Genomic DNA, 21,865 nt, shown 5'->3' on the forward strand with positions numbered 1-21,865 from the left:
TCTGCGCCCTCGCCCCGCCCCCTCCCCCGCCCGGGCTGCTATGGCCCTTCCCGGCATCCCCTATGAGCGACGGCTTCTCATCATGGCGGACCCTAGAGATAAGGCGCTTCAGGACTACCGCAAGAAGCTGCTAGAACACAAGGAGATTGACGGCCGTCTTAAGGAGCGTGAGTGAGCCTTGACACACTCTCTAGTGCCTGGACCGGCTTCCGTCTCTGATAGAGTGGAGGCTTCGGCAGAGCCCGAAAACAGAGCGCCCGGCTTGGGAAGGCCTGAGTCCAGGGACGAGGCGCTTTGTCATCCCGCCCCGTGCTGGGGTGCAGCACCGCCTCGGCCGTGGGTATGGCCCCAGCCCCAGTCCGGTGGCATAGGGAACAGCCACAGTTCCGAGGTGGAAGGGAAGGGGAGGATTAGAGGAGTGAGGAACAGGTGGGCTGGGGACATATCCCAGGTGCAAGGAAGGCAGGGTTGGAGTCTCGGGACCTGGGGACGGGAGGACTTTTGAGCCAAAGAAGCTCCAGCAGGATGTGGGACTCTTGGAGGAGGCTTGCACTTGGAGTAGAGAGGACGCAGTGGTTGTGATAACCCTTCTCGTCTTTCCTCGGGATTCATACTAAGTGCCAAGTTTCCGTACACCTTGAGCATTTGCGTTTTGAAAAGCCTGCGTAATTTAATTAAACGAGAGAATACCGCAGCCTATGATTCGGTGAAGAATTGCGTTGGTTGGCTTTATTTATATCGACAACCAGAGAGTAAGCCAGGTAGTGTAGCTATGGGAGGCTTGATTCACCAATTATCATTTAGTTTTGTAGCAAATCTGAAAGTGGCAGGACTATCACTATCTGTTAAGAATGTAACTTAAAAATGCCTCTGCTCAAGTATTTCATTCCAAGAAAATAGATATATGGTACTTTCTCTGTTACGTTTCCTTTTAAAACATGCCACTTGTCCATTAACAAACTGCAAATTCTTTTTTCGTGGTTTGATACTGTGGGTATGAAACCTACAGAAGGTAAAAGAGACCTAAGTAAAAAATTTTAATGCAGTTATTGTTTTAATTTAAAGTGTCAACGTTTTATTATTTCAGTAAGGGAACAATTAAAAGAACTTACCAAGCAGTATGAAAAGTCTGAAAATGATCTGAAGGCACTACAAAGTGTTGGACAGGTGGGTGATAGATACAGCTTGAAAGTGTTTTGCCATTTTTTTAAACTACTGGCAAGAGATAATGCACCTTTTTTCTTTTTCAGATTGTAGGCGAAGTGCTTAAACAGTTAACAGAAGAAAAGTGTAAGTGGATTGACTTACTAATTAGTTAAAAAAACAAAAAGCCCCAGTTCCTTCTCAACTCTTAAAGATTTATTTATTTATTTTATGTATGTGAGTACACTGTCGCTGTCTTCAGACACATCAGAAGAGGGCATCAGATCTCATTATAGATGGTTGTGAGCCACCATGTGGTTGCTGGGAATTGAACTCAGGACCTCTGGAAGAGTAGTCAGTGCTCTTAACCACTGAGCCATCATCTCTCCAGCCCCCCTTTTTAAAAAAGATTTATTTATTTATTTATTTTACCTTCTCAACTTTTGAAATGCCCATTTTATTTTGATTTTCGAGGCCAGGTACTAACTACTATGTAGCTCTGGATGCAGCTTCCTATGGGGACTAGGCTGGCCTTGAACTCACAAAGAGATCTGCCTGCCTTTGCTTTCTAGTGCCAGGATTTTAGGCATGTGTGCCATTATGAAAGGCTATTTTAATTCTTACTGCATTTATTATTTGTGTGTGTGTGTTCCTCTGTCCCTATGCACACATGTGTATGCATATGTGTGTGCATTCATGTGCATGTGCATAACTGTGGAGATCAAAGGACAATTTGTGGGAGTTAGTTTTTTCCTTCCGCCATGTAAGCTAGGACCCAAGGCTTGGCTTTAGTCAGATCAATGGGCTTGGGTGTAAGTGCCTTTATTTATTAAGCTATCAGGATAGCACTGAAGTGCCTAGTATTTTAGTAACAACAATACAAGGAGTTGGTCTTTTACATAAGCTAAATTTTGTATTTACTGTTCTTGGAGGTCAGAAGTAAAACTACACTCACCATAGATGTATTTGTTTTCTAACTTTTTTTTCTTTTCTTTTTTTTGGAGCTGGGGACCGAACCCAGGGCCTTGTGCTTGCTAGGCAAGCGCTCTACCACTGAGCTAAATCCCCAACCCCATTTTCTAACTTTTTCAATTGTTCTTCTTCCAGTCATTGTTAAAGCAACAAACGGACCAAGATACGTCGTAGGCTGTCGTCGGCAGGTAATGCCTTCTGTCTGTATACGCTTTGTAACTGAGAAAAACACTTTTGTGTAAGTTACCTAATTCTTGAGATAGGTGGGTGAGGCATTGTGCCCATAACTCCCCTGAGTGCTTCGTTAGACACAGCAAATGACTAGCAAAATCCGGAATTTCTTAGTCCCTACTGTTTCACATATTGCCCTAGTCAGATATCTGTACTTAGAAATCAGATCATTTTAGAACTAGGAAAAAAAATGCTTTAGTATGATGTCTTCCTTGAAAAGGGTATCAGTTGTCCATGTTTTACATTTAAACATTCAAAATCATTACTTACAGACTCTACAGTAGTTGGTTTTAGACATTTAGACCAGAATGGGCAAGTTGAAGTGCCTCTGAATTTCATTTGTAGACTTACAATGTCAGTAAGGAGTTTAGAATGAATCAGTAGCATCTGCGGTTTATGTATCATTCTAGTCTTTAGGAAGCGTCTTAACCATTTACTGAAGGACTTTTCCTGAGAGTATTTGCCGTATTGAGTTTAAGTTTTCATTGTTGGTTTTATTTTTGGCAACTGGATCTTGCTGTGTAGCCCATAGTGGCTTTAAACTAACAATGCTGGTACCTCAGCCTCCTGAGTGCTGGGACATGTATCTGCCATTATGCCAAGTTCAGGTTTTCAAACACTGATAGAGCATGACTCTAGAATAATATCTAACATCAAGACTAAAGCTTAGGATTTCAGCATAGAAGTAGGTATTTTTCTAGTTATCGAATCCCAGAAGCCCAGGAGCTGGAGAGTGGCTCAGCAGTTAAGAGCACAGGGAGCTCTTCCAGAGGATCTGGGTTCAATTCCCAGCACTCACACAAGGGCTCACAACCATCTGTAACTCCATTCCTAAGGGATCTGGTGTCCTCTTCTAGTCTCTACAGCCACCTGCATCTTAACACAGCAGACAAGATACCCGTATACATAAAAATAAAGATTGATAAGGTGTGACAGGCCTCGGGTGGGGTGTGCAGCTCAGTATCAGAGCATGTGAGACACCCTGGTTCAATCCCTACTGATGAAAGTGGATTTTTGTTATGTCTCAGTCAGCTTTTGCATGCCTTTAAGGTCCTCTGGATGCCAAAATTTGGCATTTCTAAGATAATGTTTTGAAAGATCTTCTATTGATTTATCTCTTCAAGTACTTTGCTTATAAGATCTTTTTAAAAATGCATTTAGTGTTTTGCCTATTTTTACTTTGTGTGTGTGTGTGTGTGTGTGTGTGTGTGTGTGTGTGTGTGTGTGTATGAATGATTGTGTAATGCACCTATAGGAAGGCCAGAGCAGGATATCATTCTCATTGTTATCGCTTTGAGACAGGGTCTGATAGACCTGGAAGTCTTGGCTAGGCTAGCTGGCCAGTGATCTTGGGATCTGTCTATCCCCATCTACCAGTGTTGGTCTAGCTGGCACTAGTAGCCACACCTGGCTTTTTATAGAAGTGAGAGAGATGAGCTCAGGTCCTCCCTCTTGAAAACAGAACTGAGCAATTTCCTTACCCCTTACTTTACTTTGAAATGACTAAGGTAACACCAACCTCTCCCAGTGTCATTTTGTGCTTGCCCAGTCACTTCTCAGCCTTCTAACCCCCAACAGCCACATCACCTTGACGATGCATCTACGACTGGACTGTCCATGATCGCCACCGTTGTCCAAATGTATTATGTAGTGTCTGGAAGATACTGGTGGGCCTTGCAAGGGAAATCCCTTACCAATGCAACCACCCTTACACAACGCTTAATGTAGTTATGGTTTTTCTCTAAAAATGCTTGGCAAGCACCAAAAACACTGCTGAGAGGAAAGCCCACTCTTGGTCTGGCAACAGTTTGAATTGTTTTAATCAAGGTTGTTATCAGTAACTTTCTAGACCATTTCTATTTTAATGAGCACAATCTCCTCAATTTGTAGCTCATTGTAGAGTTCTATACAAGGTAGTTAAAAATCTAAAAATATAATGGAAAACAATTTTTTTTCTTTTTTTCGGAGCTGGGGACTGAACCCAGGGCCTTGCGTTTGCTAGGCAAGCACTCTACTACTGAGCTAAATCCTCAACCCCATGGCAAACAATTTTGAAACTAGTGGAAGGTAACTTATTTCTGACAAGTGAGACCTTCAGTATCTCTTCAGTGTATCTGCAGAATAGACTCTAGTTGTAACCAAGGGAGTCAACATGCTTAAGTATGTAGTGATTATCCAACCTGGTGTACACAGTATGAGTACTGTTGTGTATAAGGGCACAGCAGTGAGTTTTTATTTGCTGTGTCTTTTATATTCCTTAGTATGGATTTTGTTTTCAAAGACAGGGTTTCTTTGTGTAGCCCTGGTTATCCCGGAATTCAATTTGTAGACCTGACTGGTCTTAAACTCAGAGATCTGCCTGCCTCTGCCTCCTAATTGAGGGATCAGAGGTGTATGGTAGCACACAGGCTGGTATTCCTTAGTACGTTAATGAAAACCTGTTCCCTTATCTCGTAGGATTATGTATACATTTTTCCTTCTAGGAGGTGTTCAAAATATATTTAATAGATACACTTGCAAGCCATTTTCCTTTCTTTTTCCCAAAATGTTCACTAAGGGCTTTTTTTTTAAAGTTCTATTGACAGGGAGTTTATAATGTGATATTTGTTACTTTTATATAATTAAAAAAATTCTGAATATTAAGCTCTTGTTAACGTAGCCTTCCCTTTCTAAATGTTCATGTACCATCTTTTGTTTTATGAAACCAGCTTGATAAAAGTAAGCTGAAGCCAGGAACCAGAGTTGCTTTGGATATGACCACCCTAACCATCATGAGGTGGGTTTCTCATTGTTTAGTTGCATTCCATTTCACAGAGGGGAGTTTCTATAGAGGACAGGATTTGTGGGATCATCAAAGATTTCACTACTCCTTACCTATTAAGTTTAACGTCTTTAGAAGGTACTTATAGATGCTTGCATGATCTATAAACTACGAGGAAGTCTTTTCAAAGAGAAGTTTCTGATTCTTTTCATCCTAGGTATCTGCCGAGAGAGGTGGATCCATTGGTTTATAACATGTCTCATGAGGATCCTGGAAATGTATCTTATTCTGAGATTGGAGGCCTGTCAGAACAGATTCGGGAATTAAGAGAGGTGGGTGTTGCATTCTCTGATCTCAGACTATTGCCCTGTTGATTTTAGGATGTCTGAAGGTAGCAACAGGGTGTAAAATTACATTTGGGGGTTTCGTTGTTGTTACTGTTTGGTTGGTATTTTGGTTTTTTTGTTTTTGGCTTAGTAGTACCTTCTTTGTGTTAATATATTCATAACTCTGTTGAGAATAGCAGTGAGTTTCTAGCTGTAAGGAGCATTGCTGCTGGTTATATTGGAGATGTTTGGTGTTAGGAAAATCACCTGTTTGTGGCCAAAAAAGAATGTAGGGGAAAGTGAAGAAATGGGGCTGCCTAGTGCCTTCGCCATTTATGGTTCCAGCTGTCTTCAGTGTGCTTAGGCCAATTAGATGCATGTTGGCAGCATGCTCTATGGCTTCCCTAAAGCTAGCGATGTTAACGTTCAGTACAATAGAAACTGTGCTGCCTTGGCCCTAAATGTTTTTATCTTTTTTCAAACTATTTGTTGCTCCTTAAGAAAATACTAGCTATAGAAGTTTATAAACTTTCAAGTGGTGAATTAGATTAGGATTGCCTTGTCTTATGACCTGGAAGTTATTTTGTCTTACAGATTTATTTTTCCTGAGGCCAGCCTAAGTATTTAGGGATGAGTGTGAAGGGTTGGGAGTAGTTCTTGGATGGGTAGTCAGTCCATGGTGGTTCATAATTCTTAGACCTCCGCTCATTAAACTTTTTGAAACCATTATTAAAGTACAAACTCCTCGGGCTGTTAAGATGGCTTAGCCAGTAAAAGTGCTTGCCACACAAGCCTAGATGACCTGGCTTTGATCCCTGGGACACAGGGAAAGAGGACAGAAGAACTGACTCTGTAAAGTTGTCTTCTGTTGCCCACAAGTGCGCTTCCTCCCCTTCATACACAAGTGCATTAGCACACGCTTGTGGACACAGACACACATAAGAACACATACATACATTTGCACACAGAATAATGATAAATTTTAAAAAATTTGAAAGTTGTTTGGAGATTGGGGTAGGGCACAAGCATTCCAGATGATTGTGAAACCAAATTTTTCTTGGCAGTGTATAAGGAAGCACTGGCTGATTATGAAATTAAAGTCTATAGTGATGCTCGAGTTAGTGAGAGGTAAGAGAAGGAAAAGGGGTGTTCTCATGAGACTGGTCTCCCACAGTACTTGGCTGCATCCCATCTGCCAAGGAGTAGGACACGCACACACACATACACACACACTCTTTATCCTTAGATATTTTAGAATTTTGGTGGATTTGGTTTTTACATTTTTGTTTATAATAATCATGCTTTATGGCTTTATATCACACAGCTGTATCCCAAGTCATTGGTACTGTAAATAAATTGGATGGCCAGATCCTCTTCCTCCTTTTCTTCCTCCTTTTTCTTTTCTCCTCCTCTGAGACCACAGTATCTCATCTATCTCAGGCCTTAAGTTCAATGCATATCTGAAAGGTACTTTGAGCTTCTGGCCTCCCACTCTCACCTCCCTAGTGCTGCAGCTGTAGGCAGTCGTTGCCACACTCTTAGCAGTGCTGGAGATAGACCCAGGGCCTAGGGCACGGAAGGTGAGCAAGCACTCTACCAACTGAGTGTATGGCCAGCCCCCACCCCCCCACCCCTCGTGAATTAGAGTAGAAATAGAACTATTTCTTCAAGGCTGTGATATTGTGCCAACAGGGGAAATTTTATGTCTTATGTGTTAGTGACCAATTATGATGTCAGAAACATTCCTTGTTTCATGACTGTTTTGCATTGTATTTTGTAAATTATTATAGACCTTTTTATTCTTTGCTGATATGATCATTTTGTAATGCTGGGAATTCAACTTAGGACTTCACATATGTAGGCAAGTGCGCCATTCCTGAGCTGCCCTTGAGTTCTTTTCCAGTATCTTTTGAGACACGTCTTGGTAAATTACCTACTCTGGACCAGAGCTTGCTCTCACCCCTCATTGGCCTTCTGAGTAGCGTGGATTGCAGATGTATGCCACTGGGCCCAGCTTCTCCGATTTCTTTATACTGTAATTTTTATTGAGGTGAAATGTGCTCCTGATATAAATGTACAGATTTTTAATATGCCATTATAATACATTTTACGTAGTATATATGTGTGTATAATATAATATGCAGCTTGCTAAAACAACCACTACTTTTTTAATTTTTGGTTTTAAGAGATTTCCAGGCTGGAGAGATGACTCAGTGGTTAAGAGCACTGACTGCTCTTCCAGAGGTCCTGAGTTCAATTCCCAGCAACCACATGGTGGCTCACAACCATCTGTAGTGGGACCTGATGCCCTCTTCTGGTGTGTCTGAAGGAAACTACAGTGTACTTATATTTAATAAATAAATAAATCTTTTTGAAAAAGAGAGATTTCCATCTGAAATAAAGACAATAGTATTTAGGTCTTTCTGTATAGCATGAAAGTGTAGTTCTCTCAGATTATAACATGGGATTATCAGACTTTAAATATTTTAAAATATATTGAAGATTTTTTACTGTTTAAGAAACATGCAACTTCTTTTCTAGGTAATAGAATTACCTCTTACAAATCCAGAATTATTCCAGCGTGTAGGAATAATACCTCCAAAAGGCTGTTTGCTCTATGGACCACCAGGTTGGTATCAAATTATCTCTACCCTTCAGACAAGGACTAGATGAAGGAACTAAAGTAGTAAGATAGGAATTTGACACAGGCGGCTCCAGTCTCCACTCTGTAGCGAGTACAGGCTGGCACCTGCTCTTCCGTCGGGCGTGTGGAGTCCTTCTGTGCCTTGTCACCGTCCATGTCATTCTGTACAGCGTAGTCCTTGACCTCATAGAGATGGATGTCCTGAGACACGTTGATGGAGCTGCAAGGTCAGAGCTACTGGCACCAGACTAATGTAGTATTTGGCTCTTTCTGTGTGTCGGCATCTGTCGATGGTACAAAGGCATCGTGCTAGAGTTGCTCAACACTGGCATCAGCAATGCCGGCGGTCACTGTTCTTGACCACCACATACTTACAGTGTCAGCAAAAATGCCAGTTTTGCTTTGAATGCTGCTAGTGAAGGGATAAAATGATAGATTTCATTAAAATGTTTTTGTAATGAAATGGGGAAAAGTACAGAAAGTACTCCTGTACGATCGCATGCCGAAAAGTACAGTGTGTTCAGGCGAAGCCTTCATGTAGTGATTTGAGTGAGAGGCTTTGCATGGGAGAGCTTTTACTGGAGAGGACAGTGTGCGGTCTGTGGTGACTGAGATTGGTGCTCACTGGTGACATTTAGTTATTCAGCCGAGCAGTTGGTTGTTTAGCTTACAGTTTTCTAGAACGAGTGAAGTAAGTAGCACAAACTGTTAGTAACCATAAATTTGAGACAGCAAGTAAAATCAACTTATTTTTATGAATGTGTGTCTTAGTTAGGGTTTCCATAGCTGTGCTGAAGGTTGTGACCATAAACATCTCAGAGAAGAAAGGGTTTATTTCAACTTTCAGCTCTCATGTCACATCCCATTGCTGAAGAAAGTCAAGGAAGGAACTCAGAGGAGGAATCTGAAGGCAGGAGCTGATATAGAGGCCATGGGGGTGTGCTACTTACTGTCTTTCTCTTCATGTCTAAACTTAGCCTGCTTTCTTATAATACCACCAGACCAAGGCTGGTACCTCCAGCAATAGGCTAGACCCTCCCACATCAGTCACTAATGAAGAAAATGCACCACAGGCTTGCCTATGGGCAAGTCCAGTTGGGGGCATTTTCTCAGTTGAGTCTCCTCCTCATCAAATGACTCTAGCTTGTATCAAGTTGACATACCTACATGTGTGTGTGTACCACGTACACATTTGGTGCCCACAGAAGCCTGAAGAGTGTGTCAGGTCCCCTCATACTACTAGAGTTGCAGATCGTCAGGAGGTGCCATGTGGTTGCTGGGAATTGAACTTGGGTCCTTTGGAAGAGCAGGTATTGCTCCTAACTGCTGAGTCATCCTTGCAGCCCGAAAATTAGAACATTTGAAAATGCTTAGTAGACCCAGCGAATTTGACAGTTTTAGTGTGTTAATTCTAGAAGACTTTCCTAATGAGATATATAGTGATACCAGTAGATGATTTTGAATATTATATAGTGGAAAATGTTAATATTTAAAGAAATTGCATAACTCACTGACCCTCTGGTTTCCAAATAACTAATGATTGATGCTAAAGAGGCCATATTCAGTTAAAAGATCTGTTCAAGAGCTAGAGACATGGCTCAGCAGTTAAGAGCACTGGCTTCTCTTATAGAGGTCATGAGTTCAGTTTGCAGCACCTACACAGTGGCTCACAACCATGCATAACTATAGTCCCCAGGGATCCCATGCCCTCTTCTGGGTGAATGTAGACAAAACACCCAGATACAGAAGTAAATAATTTTTAAAAGGTTTGTTCAATATGCATAGCCCATAGTGTAAGAATAACTTTTTATTTCTAAAGTTCTATATTCACTATGCTTAATATTACAAGATGAGATACTGTTTCACACCTATTAGAATGGCTCTTACCAAGAGAAGAGTAAATGAGTGTAACAAAACCAGGCATTGGCAAAGATGGAGAGAAGAGAAACTACATTGCTGATAAGAGTAAATTGATACAGCCATTTTAGAGAACAGTATGGGGTTCTTCAGAAAATTAAAAATAAAAGTACTGTATACCTTAGCAATTGAGGGTGTGTGTGTGTGTATGTATGTATGTATATGTATGCATGCAAGGCAGCTAAGATCAGTATGTTGAAGTGATGTTGGCATCTCCATGTTTATTGTAGAGCTATTCACAATGGCCAAGATAAGAAAATCTTAGTATCCATCAACTTATGAAAGGATAAGAAAATGGGGTATATGTGCACAGTAGAATAGGGTTGAGTAAGTAACCAACCATGGAAAGAAGTAACTGCTGTCATTTGTGTCAGCACAGATGAATCCTGTATGATGATACTAAGTGAAGTGAGCGTGCACACAAAGACAAATACCACATGGTCCCACTTGTGTGGGGAGTTTAGAAAAGTGAACTTACGGAGAATGGTTTGTTTAAGAGGGGCTGAGGGAAGAAAGGTAGGTTGAGTTCACAGAAAAAGCCAAAAAGTTAACTCTTGGTGAATTAGGTATTTCCAATTGGTGAAAGAAGACTTTGTTTTCACTACAAAGTAATAAACATAGGAATTAATAGATATGTAAATTAGCGTGTTTTAATCATTCTATAATATATACATACACCAATGTCAAATTTTTAATGTTATAGTTATTTGACAATGTAAATCAGGAGAGATATTTAAAGTTGAAAACTTAATATTGCAAGTAAATTACTTTAGAATTTTTAAATAAAAATTCTATGCAGGATTTAGCTTCAGTTTTAGAAAATTCACTACCAATAGGATTATGTTGTTGATTATGTGTTTACTGTATCTGTGTAGGTGAACGTCATATGTCGGTTTGTGCCCATGGAGGCCAGAAGAGAAAGGGTGTTAGGTCACCTGTAACAGAGTTACAGGAAATTATGAGCTGCCTTAAGAGGTGTTAGAGGCTGACTGAACTCTTGTCCTTGAGAAAAGCAGCAAGCATTTTTAAGTACTGAGCCATCTTCCCAGCTCCAAGAGTTGTTGAAAGGCTTTAAAAAACGGTTCTGCTTTGAACCTCACCTCATTTGATTTTTCTAGGCACTGGGAAAACACTCTTGGCACGAGCTGTCGCCAGCCAGCTGGACTGCAACTTCCTAAAGGTAAGGGGAGTTCTTTTATTTCTTTTTTGTTTTGTTTTGTTTTTTTTTGTTTTTGTTTTGTTTTTTGTTTTTTTTCCGGAGCTGGGGACCGAACCCAGGGCCTTGCGGTTGCTAGGCAAGCGCTCTACCACTGAGCCAAATCCCCAACCCCCTTTTATTTCTTTTTAAGTAAAATTTATTTGCCTTGTCTAATTTGTATTACACTTTTCTTTAAACAGGTTGTGTCAAGCTCTATTGTAGACAAGTACATTGGGGAAAGCGCTCGTTTGATTAGAGAAATGTTTAATTATGCCAGGGACCACCAGCCATGCATCATTTTTATGGATGAAATAGATGCTATTGGTAAGAACAAACCCTTTTCAATTTTATCTTGAATGCTTTTTGTTAGAAATTGTTTAAAAACTGAAAGAGCCTCCTGCCTGACCAGTAGCTATGACTTGTCTCAAGTAGGCAGCATAGCAAGTGCCACCTGCCTATAGGACTGTTCAAAGGTTCGAGAACGTGGCCGGTTTTAGTGACTAACCGTGAGCATTGCAGAATGAGAACGATTCCAAACTCAGTGTAACTCTTACTATTTAATTTTTACTTAGTGTTTTTAACACTGGCTACTATTACATTCTGTTTTATTGAATGATGGGCACAGAACAAAAGAATAATGTCTGTATATTTCCAAATTTATAACTTTAGGTGGTCGTCGGTTTTCTGAGGGAACATCAGCTGACAGAGAGATTCAGAGAACTTTAATGGAGGTAATATTTTGTAAAGAGGATTTATAAAGAAACACTTTTCATATATTAATATGAAAAACTAAATTTTGCATATTTGAAGGTGAAAGTGTTTGAAATGTTGCCAGGAATGACCACATTCCTGTACCATACACCCTAATAAGAAAAATTATTCGTGTGTGGTTTGGGAAGATGGCTCAGTGGGTAAGAGCGATTGCTTTGCAAATATGATGGCCTGAGGTAAAGTCCTAGCACTCACCTGAAAACGATGCCTGGCAGTTGTGCATCTCTAACGCCAGCATCATGAGGGTAGAGACGAGAGATGCTTAGACTTGCTTATTGCTAATGGGGCTTCCGGTTCAGTGAGAGCCTCCATTTCCAGGGAGTAAGTCAGAGAGGCAGAGCAGGACACAGTGTCCTTCTGCTGGTAGCCTCCAGAGGACCCCACACATGCATATTATATTTACACACATACACAAGAGAAGGAAGTGACTCTCTGAAAAACAGGAAATGACTGGAAAAGGTTGGTCAGTGGATACCAGATACACAGGAACAAGCAATGTATTGTCTGTTAGGTACCGGTGTATCGTTGTAAAAGTCATTTAAGGTATATTTCAGGACTGTAAGAGAATACAGTGTTTTTGCCATAAAGAAATGATGAGTAAGGAGAATACATTATGTTTAAACTTAAGTGCTGTAAATATAAAATATATGGTTTCGGGGTTGGGGATTTAGCTCAGTGGTAGAGCGCTTGCCTAGCAAACACAAGTTCCCTGGGTTCGATCCCCAGCTCTGGAAAAAGAAAAAGAAAAAAAAACATATGGTTTCATCTAAATGTATATAGTTTTTTTTGTTTTTTCTTTTCTTTTTTTTGGAGCTGGGGACCAAACCCAGGACCTTGCGCTCGCTAGGCAAGCGCTCTACCGCTGAGCTAAATCCCCAACCCCAAATGTATATAGTTTTAATGTTACCATATAAAGAGGTAAAATGAAAAAGTGGATACTAAAAAAGAGATATATAAAATTCTGTTTGGTAAAATTATACTATAGATTCTATAGTTTTTAAATAGATCAGCTATCGGATGTACAAATTATATTGTTAAGCATTCGACTATGCTGGTTTGGTGAAGGTAAGATTTTCATCAGTAAATGAGTTGTATTATGTTTGTGGCTGCTCTGAAAACCAATCTTTGATCTTTATTGCTAAGACTGTGACAGCTAAAATAGAAATTTAGAGAAATATTAAATATTTTCATCCCCAGCTCTGAAAAAAAGAAAAAAGAAGATTTTTTATTCTTTGACAATTTCTATTTATTTATTTATTTATTTATTTATTTATTTATTTATTTATTTATATGTAAGTACACTGTAGCTGTCTTCAGACACACCAGAAGAGGGCATCAGATCTCATTACAGATGGTTGTGAGCCACCATGTGGTTGCTGGGAATTGAACTCAGGACCTCTGGAAGAGCAGTCAGTGCTCTTAACCACTGAGCCATCTCTCCAGCCCTCTTTGACAATTTCATACATACATACATATATACATACATACATACATACATACATACATACATACATACATATGTATATATACACAGTGTGTCTTCATATCTATCCCACCTCCTCACTCATTCCTCAACATCCCCAGCACTACCCTGCCTTCGTGTCCTTTCCTTTTAATAATTCACCGAGTCCAATTAGTGTTTCCTGCTTGAGTGGGCAACCTACTGAGGGTCATACCCTTGAAGAAAAATCGGTCCCTGTTTCCCAGCAGTCATCAATCATTAACTCCTCAGAAGCCCACCAATTGTGCGGGGAATCATTGCCTGCCCTTGACCTTGGGCAGGTAGTCACAGCTGCTGTGAGGTCCTGACTACACTGCTTCTCCTGTCCAGATGATCCCAGGCCCCTCTACTCTCAGCCCTTTGTTTCCTGATGGAGTCTGACCCTAACATAGTAAAATAGTTTAATGATGGAGCAGAGTTGATGAAGTAAAGAGGGTACCTGATGGAAATTAGATAGCACAGGTCACTGGGTTTTAATTTTTGTTGTTGTAGCCTTTGAAAATCAGTTTTTTACAAATTATACAGACCTGAGCAGAGGATGAGTAGTTTTGTATTTTTAGACAGGCTGTTTTCTGTATAGCGCTGACTAGCTTCTATGTAGTTCAGTCTGACCATAAACTTAGGACTGTCTCAGTATACAGTATTTTAAAAGATAAAGTCTTTGGCTGGAGAAGTAGCTCAGCAGTTAGGAGAGCACTGACTACTCTTCCAAAGAACGCAGTTTCAATTCCCAGCACCCACATGGCAGTTAACAGCTATCTCTTAACTCCAGTTCCAGGGCTTGTGACAGCCTCACACAGATATACATATACATAAAACACCAATGAACATTAAACAAAACCAACAGACAAGGGGCTGCAGAGATGGCTCAGCAGTTTAGAGCACTGGCTGCTCTTCCAGAGGACTCAGTTCAATCCCCACACCCATATGACGGCTCACAACTTGTCTGTAGCTCTGTGCCAGAGTATCCTACACTCACACAGACATGCGTGCAACTAAATCACCAATGTACGTAAAATAAATAACTAAACAATAAAAAAGTCGGGTAGTGCTGCTGCATGCCTTTAATCCCAGCACTCAGGAGGCAAGGACAGGAGGATATCTGTGAGTTTGAAGCCAACCTGGTCTACAAAGAGTGTTCCAGGATAGCCAGAGTTGTTACTCAGAGAAACCCTGCCTTGGAAAAACAAAAAAAGTCTTAGGAACTTTAGATTGGGTACCTGGTAGTAACGTTTGGTAGAGTTTTTGGCTAGTGTGCGTGAAGCTCTGGGTTCAGTTCAGGCTCCAAATACACCAGTTTAGATGTCCGAAGACTGTAATCCAGCAATCTTCAGGTAGACTTAGGAAAACCACGAGTCCAGGGTCATCTTTAGCTATATAGTAAATTTGCAGCTAGCCTAGGGTACATGAGACCCTGTCTTAAAAGCCAAAACTATGAGAGGTATTTTAGAGTAACGTAATTATTAGTGTATTCATTATAACTGGTAATGTCATCAGCTAGCAGGTACCAGTTAGCTAGTTATCTTTTAGTGATTTTGTGTTATTAAACTTTGTGTATATGTGCACAAACATGCATGTGTTTGGTAAAGTCTGTCTCTATAATTTTTTATTTAGTTACTAAATCAAATGGATGGATTTGACACTCTTCATAGAGTTAAAATGATCATGGCTACAAACAGACCAGATACACTGGATCCTGCTTTGCTGCGCCCAGGAAGATTAGATAGAAAAATACGTGAGTTACACTCTTTTTTTTTTTTTTTGGTTCTTTTTTTCGGAGTTGGGGACCGAACCCAGGGCCTTGCGCTTCCTAGGCAAGCGCTCTACCACTGAGCTAAATCCCCAGCCCCCAATTTCTTCTTTTTACCCAAACTCCTTCCACTCTAAATTAAACTATCAACTGGAGTACAAAATATTTATTTCTATTTTCAGATATTGATTTACCAAATGAACAAGCAAGATTAGATATATTGAAAATCCACGCTGGTCCTATTACAAAGCATGGTGAAATAGGTAAGAAAGTAGAGTGTTTTATTCGAGTCTATGTTGGGTACAACACAGCACAACAGGATGCTGCTCCTGACAGGTTTCCAGGTAGCCTAGGAGTTTATGGTCTCTTCTGAATGCTTTCGTCTTCTCAGAAGAATAAAGTGTGACGATGGGAAATATTCTTACAAATTGGAGGGCAGCAGAAGAAATATAAAACTGTTAGATGTGTGTGCTGGGAGACGGCTCAGAAGTTAAGAGCTCTGACTGCTTAACTAGAGGTTCTGGGTTTATTTCCCAGAACCCACATGGCAGCTCATAACCAGCTATATCTCTAGTCTGAAGAGATCCATAACCTTCTTCTGTCCTCAGAGGTCACTGCATGCACATGGTGCACATACAAAGATGTAGGCAAAACACATAAAAATAAATGTTTAGCTAGGAGGTGGTGGTGCCTGAAATCAAAAGGCAGACACAGGCAATCTTTTGAGTTAAAGGCCAGCCTGGTCTACAAAGTAAGTTCCAGGACAGCCAGGACTGCACAGAGAAATTCTGTCTCAAAAAACTAAAATAAATAGAGAAGTTTAAAATAAAATTCTAAAATATAACATGCATATGTAATTGAGCTGAATTGTAGTGAAACACGGCTTTTAAGTTGAATTCTACTTGGCTGCTTTCTTTTGTAAGAATGTTTTGTAGTGGCTCATCTGTATCATCCATTTACATAACATTATGGCTGCTTTCCCACCACCACAGTACATGAAGTAGTTCTCACAGGACAGAAAGCCTGCTTTTTTCTCCTTTTACACAAAATGCTTGTTGACTTCTGTGCTAGAGGACTCTAGTAAAATTGCTGGACAGCTTTAGAATGGGCTGGAATGGTGCACGGTGACAGATTGCTTGTCTAGAGTGCTTGAGGTCCTGAGTTCAATTACCATTACCACCAAAACAAGAATTTCAGTCCTACCTCTCTGGAGGCAAAAGCAGGAGGAGCTCTGAGAATTTGAGGTTAGCAAGACCCTGTCTCAAATAAAACAACAACAAAGGAAAACCCTGTAGAACTTGATGGTTCTAAATAGCTACACGTGGTTGACTGTTGTCATTCATTTCATTGTTCCTAGGAGGATTTTAAACTCCAAAGATTGATCTGAACAAAAGTTGCTAGGTTCTAAGTATCCTCTAACAAATACTGAGCTCTCCTAGGTGCTAGATAACTGTGCTATCCTCGGGAATCCCTGCTCTTAGAAGGCGAGTGACATGAACGTGATTAAGTGCTGACCAAGGAGTCCTGTCAAATAGAGGCTGACTGGGTCTGTGTTGCTGACTGAGGTGTTCCATAGTCGTATCTCTGTCAGATGCAAAACTAGCACAGTCTTCAAGCCACGTCCATTTTGTGAGAGTTCACTGTTCTTACTCCAGACCCCATACACCATACAGCTTGCATTTGCAGAGAAATCAGAAAGCTCATAAATACTTGCTATATCATTTAAAGGTTCTGTTTTGATAAAATTGCATCTACCTTTAATATATTTTACATTTGACTTCTATGACTAAAATGCACTCCACTTACTGCTCTCTCATGTACTTAGATATTTTATATGTATTTGTATGAGCCAAAGTGAATGTCTGCACCACATGTGTCTCAAGTTGTGAGCCATCCGTGGGTCTGGAACCAAACCCCAGTCCTCTGCAAGTGCAGCAAGCGCTTTTAACTGCTGAGCCATCTCACCAGCCCCCAGATTATTTTGTTTTTGTTGCTTGACTTTTTTATTTCATGGTGCAGTAATTGAACTCAGGACTTTAGAAATGCATGGCCTGTACTCTACCATTGAGCCATATGTACCCCCAGTCCTCAGAATTTTTGTTAGAATACACTATAAATAATACCGAGTTTCATTATGCCATTTTGGTCGTATTCACCCCATTTCTTTTGTCTCCCTCTCATGCACCTGATTCCTTCCTCTTCACATCTGAGCTCTTTCTCATTTCATCTATTTCATTTTGCCACCGAGCGAGTTTTGTGGTTTATTTTAATGTGATTTTATTATTTTATGTCCATGCTTATTTTGTATGTGTGAGTATTTGCCTGTATGTATGTCTGTACCAAGTGGGTGCCTGGTACTCCTTGAAACCAGGAGAGAGAGTTGGAGCCGAGGAACTGGAGTTAAAGATACTGGTTAGGCACCATGCGGGTACAGCGACTCAAACTCAGGTCCTGTGGAGGAACAGCCATCCCTCCAGACCCTGACCCAGTGAGACTAAGTATGGATGCTTAGAGGAGAATGGAGCCTTTTCCTGTGGCTACACCACTGAAGAGAGTGTCTCTCCCTCCTACTGTAGCCACTAACCTTATGCCTCATCCAGAGCGAATGCCGTTTACGCGTGGGTCCAAGGCCTGTGTTGCATACCTGACTTGGAGCTTCTCTTTCCTGGCTCTTGGGGCTGGTTGCAGGGTGCAGCAGGTTTAATGAGTCACAGCTTTGCACTTACTCTAGCTTTTTTACAGCTTAAAAGCAGGCAGCTCCAAATTTTTCTAACATTTTTGGTTAAAAATTTAAAAGTAGGGGTTGGGGATTTAGCTCAGTGGTAGAGCGCTTGCTTAGCAAGCGCAAGACCCTGGGTTCGGTCCCCAGCTCTGAAAAAAAGAAAAGAAAAAAAAAATTCAAAAGTATGTCTCCTTGATTCCAGTTTACTTTGCAGCGTGCTTAGTTTTAGTTAATGTTAAAATAGTAGCACAGGTAATGCTGATCAAAGTTTACATTTTCTCTGTGGCCAAATCAATGTTGAATCTTGATTATTAACTTGTTGATTTCTGCTATTTTTTCCTAAACAGATTATGAAGCCATTGTAAAGCTTTCAGATGGCTTTAATGGAGCAGACCTGAGAAATGTTTGTACTGAAGCAGGTGAGAATGAACCATGTATTTTTACCACCAATAACAGTGTTCTCAGTTTATCTAAGAGCAGAGCTGCACCTCGTCAGGATTTTATCTTTTGTTTTGCATTAGAGACCTGATTTCAGGAAGTAGAATGGAGCAGCATAAGGAGGCTGTGCCACTGTAGTAGTTGGTTTTGATGTCTCATGAAGGACCTTAGGGACACATATAGAACGCCTTTGAGGCTTGTGTGGCTGACCGTGCAAGCCTAGAGCACTGGTTTACCAGGTCCACACCACCACCACCCTCCCCGGGTCCCCAGTGAAGTCAGCCCTTGAGGGTGTGATCTCTGAAGGACTTCCAGATGCCCACAGGCGTGTCGTACATCCTAATGACAGGACTGTGGCTAGAAAGAGAGTGGACCAGATCCATGGAACCAGTGTTTGAAAGAGTTACTCTAAAAGTCTGAGGTCCTGGGATTTGTTTAAAATGAACTTTGGTTTTTTGTTTTTTGTTTTTTTTTTTTGTTGTTGTTCTTTTTTTCGGAGCTGGGGACCGAACCCAGGGCCTTGCGCTTCCTAGGCAAGCGCTCTACCACTGAGCTAAATCCCCAACCCCTAAAATGAAGTTTTTAAATGCAGTTCTAGATTTCATGTTACTAGTTTTATTTTTGGTAACAAGTGACTTTGAAATACTACCCAGCTGAAGTCATTTAGTTTTCATTCAGAATATTCAGACCCAAGGCATGTCTGCAGTCGTCTTTGTAATTACTATTTCATTGTTAATAAATCAGCTAACATATGACTTGAAGTATCAAGGGCAGTTTATCACATTCCAAAATCTATCAGACCACATTAATATCAAGGATGACTTTTGGGAAAAGCCAAAGTCAAAAAGCAGTGCTGTGATTTTAAAAACTGATGCTGTCAAATTTTAGTAGATGCCTTATTTTTCTCACATTGAAGAACTTTGATGGAAATTGCACATTAATGGGACCATACATTTTTATGCATGTATATATTATAAATCAGATTAAACTTACCTGTCTCCTTAAACATGTAACCATACCTTAACTGTGAAAACATCTAGAACCCTTTTTTCTAATTTTTTGAAATATACAGTGTATAGTGATTATCCTGCCTCACGTGCTAGGATTATAGGCTCACATGCAGTACAGATGATTGAAGCAGTGTTTGTAGTCTAGGCCGCCCTCCACTAACAGCTGTATCCCCAACCGCAAACCTTGCTTAGTGACAGGTAATCATTAAAGTGACTGGAAGTTGTTGTTTAGTTCTGCATTGCGGGGCTCAGACCCAAGACCTTGCATCTGGTAAGCAAACATCTCACCTGTTCCCCTGGGTGACGAATATCCTGGTTCATACTTTTTTCTCTTTGGGGAGTTGCTGCATATGCTATTAAGAGACATCAGGAGGTTGGGGATTTAGCTCAGTGGTAGTGCGCTTGCCTAGCAAGCGCAAGGCCCTGGGTTCAGTCCTCAGCTCAAAAAAAAAAAAAAAAAGAGAGACATCAGCCAAGGGCTGGAGAGATGGCTCAGCCGTTAAAGGCTAGGCTCACAACCAAATATATAAGAAACATATTCAGATAATTGTTATCTGCTTCATTTCAAAAATGATGCCCACTCTACTTGGGAAAATGAAGTAGTGAATGTATACTTCTTCACATTTTCTCCGCAGAGATAAGATTACCTAGTTTTCTTTCTTTCACCTTTTCCTTTGAGATCAGGTCTTGACATACTGCCTAAGCTGGTCTTGAACTTGCGGTCCTCCTGTTGCAGGCTGCTAAGTGCTGAGGTTATGGGGTGTATGCCACTGTTCCCAGCTTAGTTTTCTTACTGGCCGATCTGCATTTCACATACAATAAGCAGCATTTTGTTTTGTTTTCCACAGGTATGTTTGCAATTCGTGCTGATCATGATTTTGTAGTTCAGGAAGACTTCATGAAAGCAGTCAGAAAAGTGGCTGACTCCAAGAAGCTAGAGTCCAAACTGGACTATAAACCTGTGTAATTTTCTATAAGGTTTTTGGTGGCTGCATGACAGACATTGGCTTAATGTAAAAATAAAGTTAAGGAAAATAATGTATGTATTGGCAATGATCTCATTAAAAGTGAATAAACATGTATAAGCAACATAATAAGCAATGTAACAGTAATTCCTTTAAAACTGGTACAGAAGAAAGTTGTATGTTTGTTAATGTTGCATTTACTGCAGCAGAACTTACAAAAGACATGCTGAAGCTTTTCGTATTTGCTTTGTGAGCATTTTGTACAACATTCAAAATGGTTGAGATAGTAGAGGAGAGCATTTCTTATGACTTATTTCATATCTTGTTTTCCTCGTCCTAAAAAAAAAAGCAATAAAGTCTGTTTTAGCTGTCCTGTATATATTCCTGTCTTTTCTAAGAGCATTTATTCTAGACCTTTTGGATCAGTAAGTACATGATTTGAGAGCCTGGGAAACTGAAAATTAAAATAGGACTTTGAATTTTATTTTAAAACAATATTCAGGGGCTGGGGTAGTAGCTCAGTGGTAGAGCGCTTGCCTAGGAAGCGCAAGGCCCTGGGTTCGGTCCCCAGCTCCGAAAAAAAGAACCAAAAAAAAAAAACAATATTCAAAGAGTCTACAAAATTGTCTTCTTGTATATATCATACAGTGTGGGTATGGAATGCATACATGCATTTGTGTCTTCCAAGAAATCTCTGTACCTGCTGCAGTTAGGCTATAACTTAAAGATTATGACTGGGAGTAATGCTCATAGTTAATTTGGTTTATGTCAAAAAGTAATTGCCTTTTGAGGTCTGGATCCAGGAAAGGTCCGTGTGGACATATAATTTTACATATCCATGATTTCTAGAGATGTATTATTTATTTCCTAGGCTCACCAACAGATGCTATAACCATCTTCCGGTAGATACCAGGCTGAGAGTGTCTATTCTATGGAATGTGAATGTCAGAAATGTTCAAAATAAAAGTTCTGTTATCTATACACAATTCTAATTTCATGTGGCAATCAAAAGTTGTATAAGGAAATTGTCAATGTCTAAAACTTGATTATTTATAGTTAAAGCTTTGTTTAAATAAAGATACCAAACTTCAATTTCATAAGTACCAAAGGACTAACCATAAATATAAATGATCTGGCTAGGTATGTAATTCTTCTTGTCCCCTTTCATTTTGAGACAGGGGCTCACTGTGTACCCCTGGCTGGCCTGGGACAGCTTATTGTGTGGCTTAGGCTGGCCTCAACTCACATTCTCCAGCCTCTGTCTCCTGAGTGGTGGAATTAAAGGTATTCACCACAGCACTTGCCATGGGATTATTTTTTAATTAAAAATTACTAGCAGGGTATTCTGTGCCTTTTGTAATTTCTAATATAATAGTTTATGTCATACTAGAGAACATGGAACATCTGATTGGCCAGCTAATTAATCATTGAACAGCTGTACTTCTGTATATTGAACATGCATTATATACATGACAACATGAAAAGAATTAAGAGGAAGTCTAAGTTAAACACATAG

General features: G+C 40.3%; 1 protein-coding gene across 3 annotated transcripts; it reads left to right on the forward strand.

The window, feature by feature from the left end:
* Positions 1-27: 27 nt before the first annotated feature.
* Psmc6 (proteasome 26S subunit, ATPase 6) lies at positions 28-21,497 on the forward strand. Of its 3 annotated transcripts, none has more exon segments than NM_001100509.3 (14): positions 28-167; positions 1,088-1,167; positions 1,251-1,290; positions 2,251-2,303; positions 5,055-5,122; positions 5,325-5,439; positions 7,975-8,062; positions 11,113-11,174; positions 11,393-11,516; positions 11,862-11,923; positions 15,079-15,199; positions 15,397-15,477; positions 18,284-18,355; positions 20,233-21,497. In NM_001100509.3, coding segments are annotated over 14 exon segments (1,212 nt in total). In that variant the 5' UTR covers positions 28-40; the 3' UTR covers positions 20,352-21,497.
* Positions 21,498-21,865: the final 368 nt, after the last annotated feature.

Source organism: Rattus norvegicus, chromosome 15 (assembly GCF_021556685.1).
Source record: "Rattus norvegicus strain SHRSP/BbbUtx chromosome 15, alternate assembly SHRSP_T2T, whole genome shotgun sequence".
Classification (NCBI taxonomy): domain Eukaryota; kingdom Metazoa; phylum Chordata; class Mammalia; order Rodentia; family Muridae; genus Rattus; species Rattus norvegicus.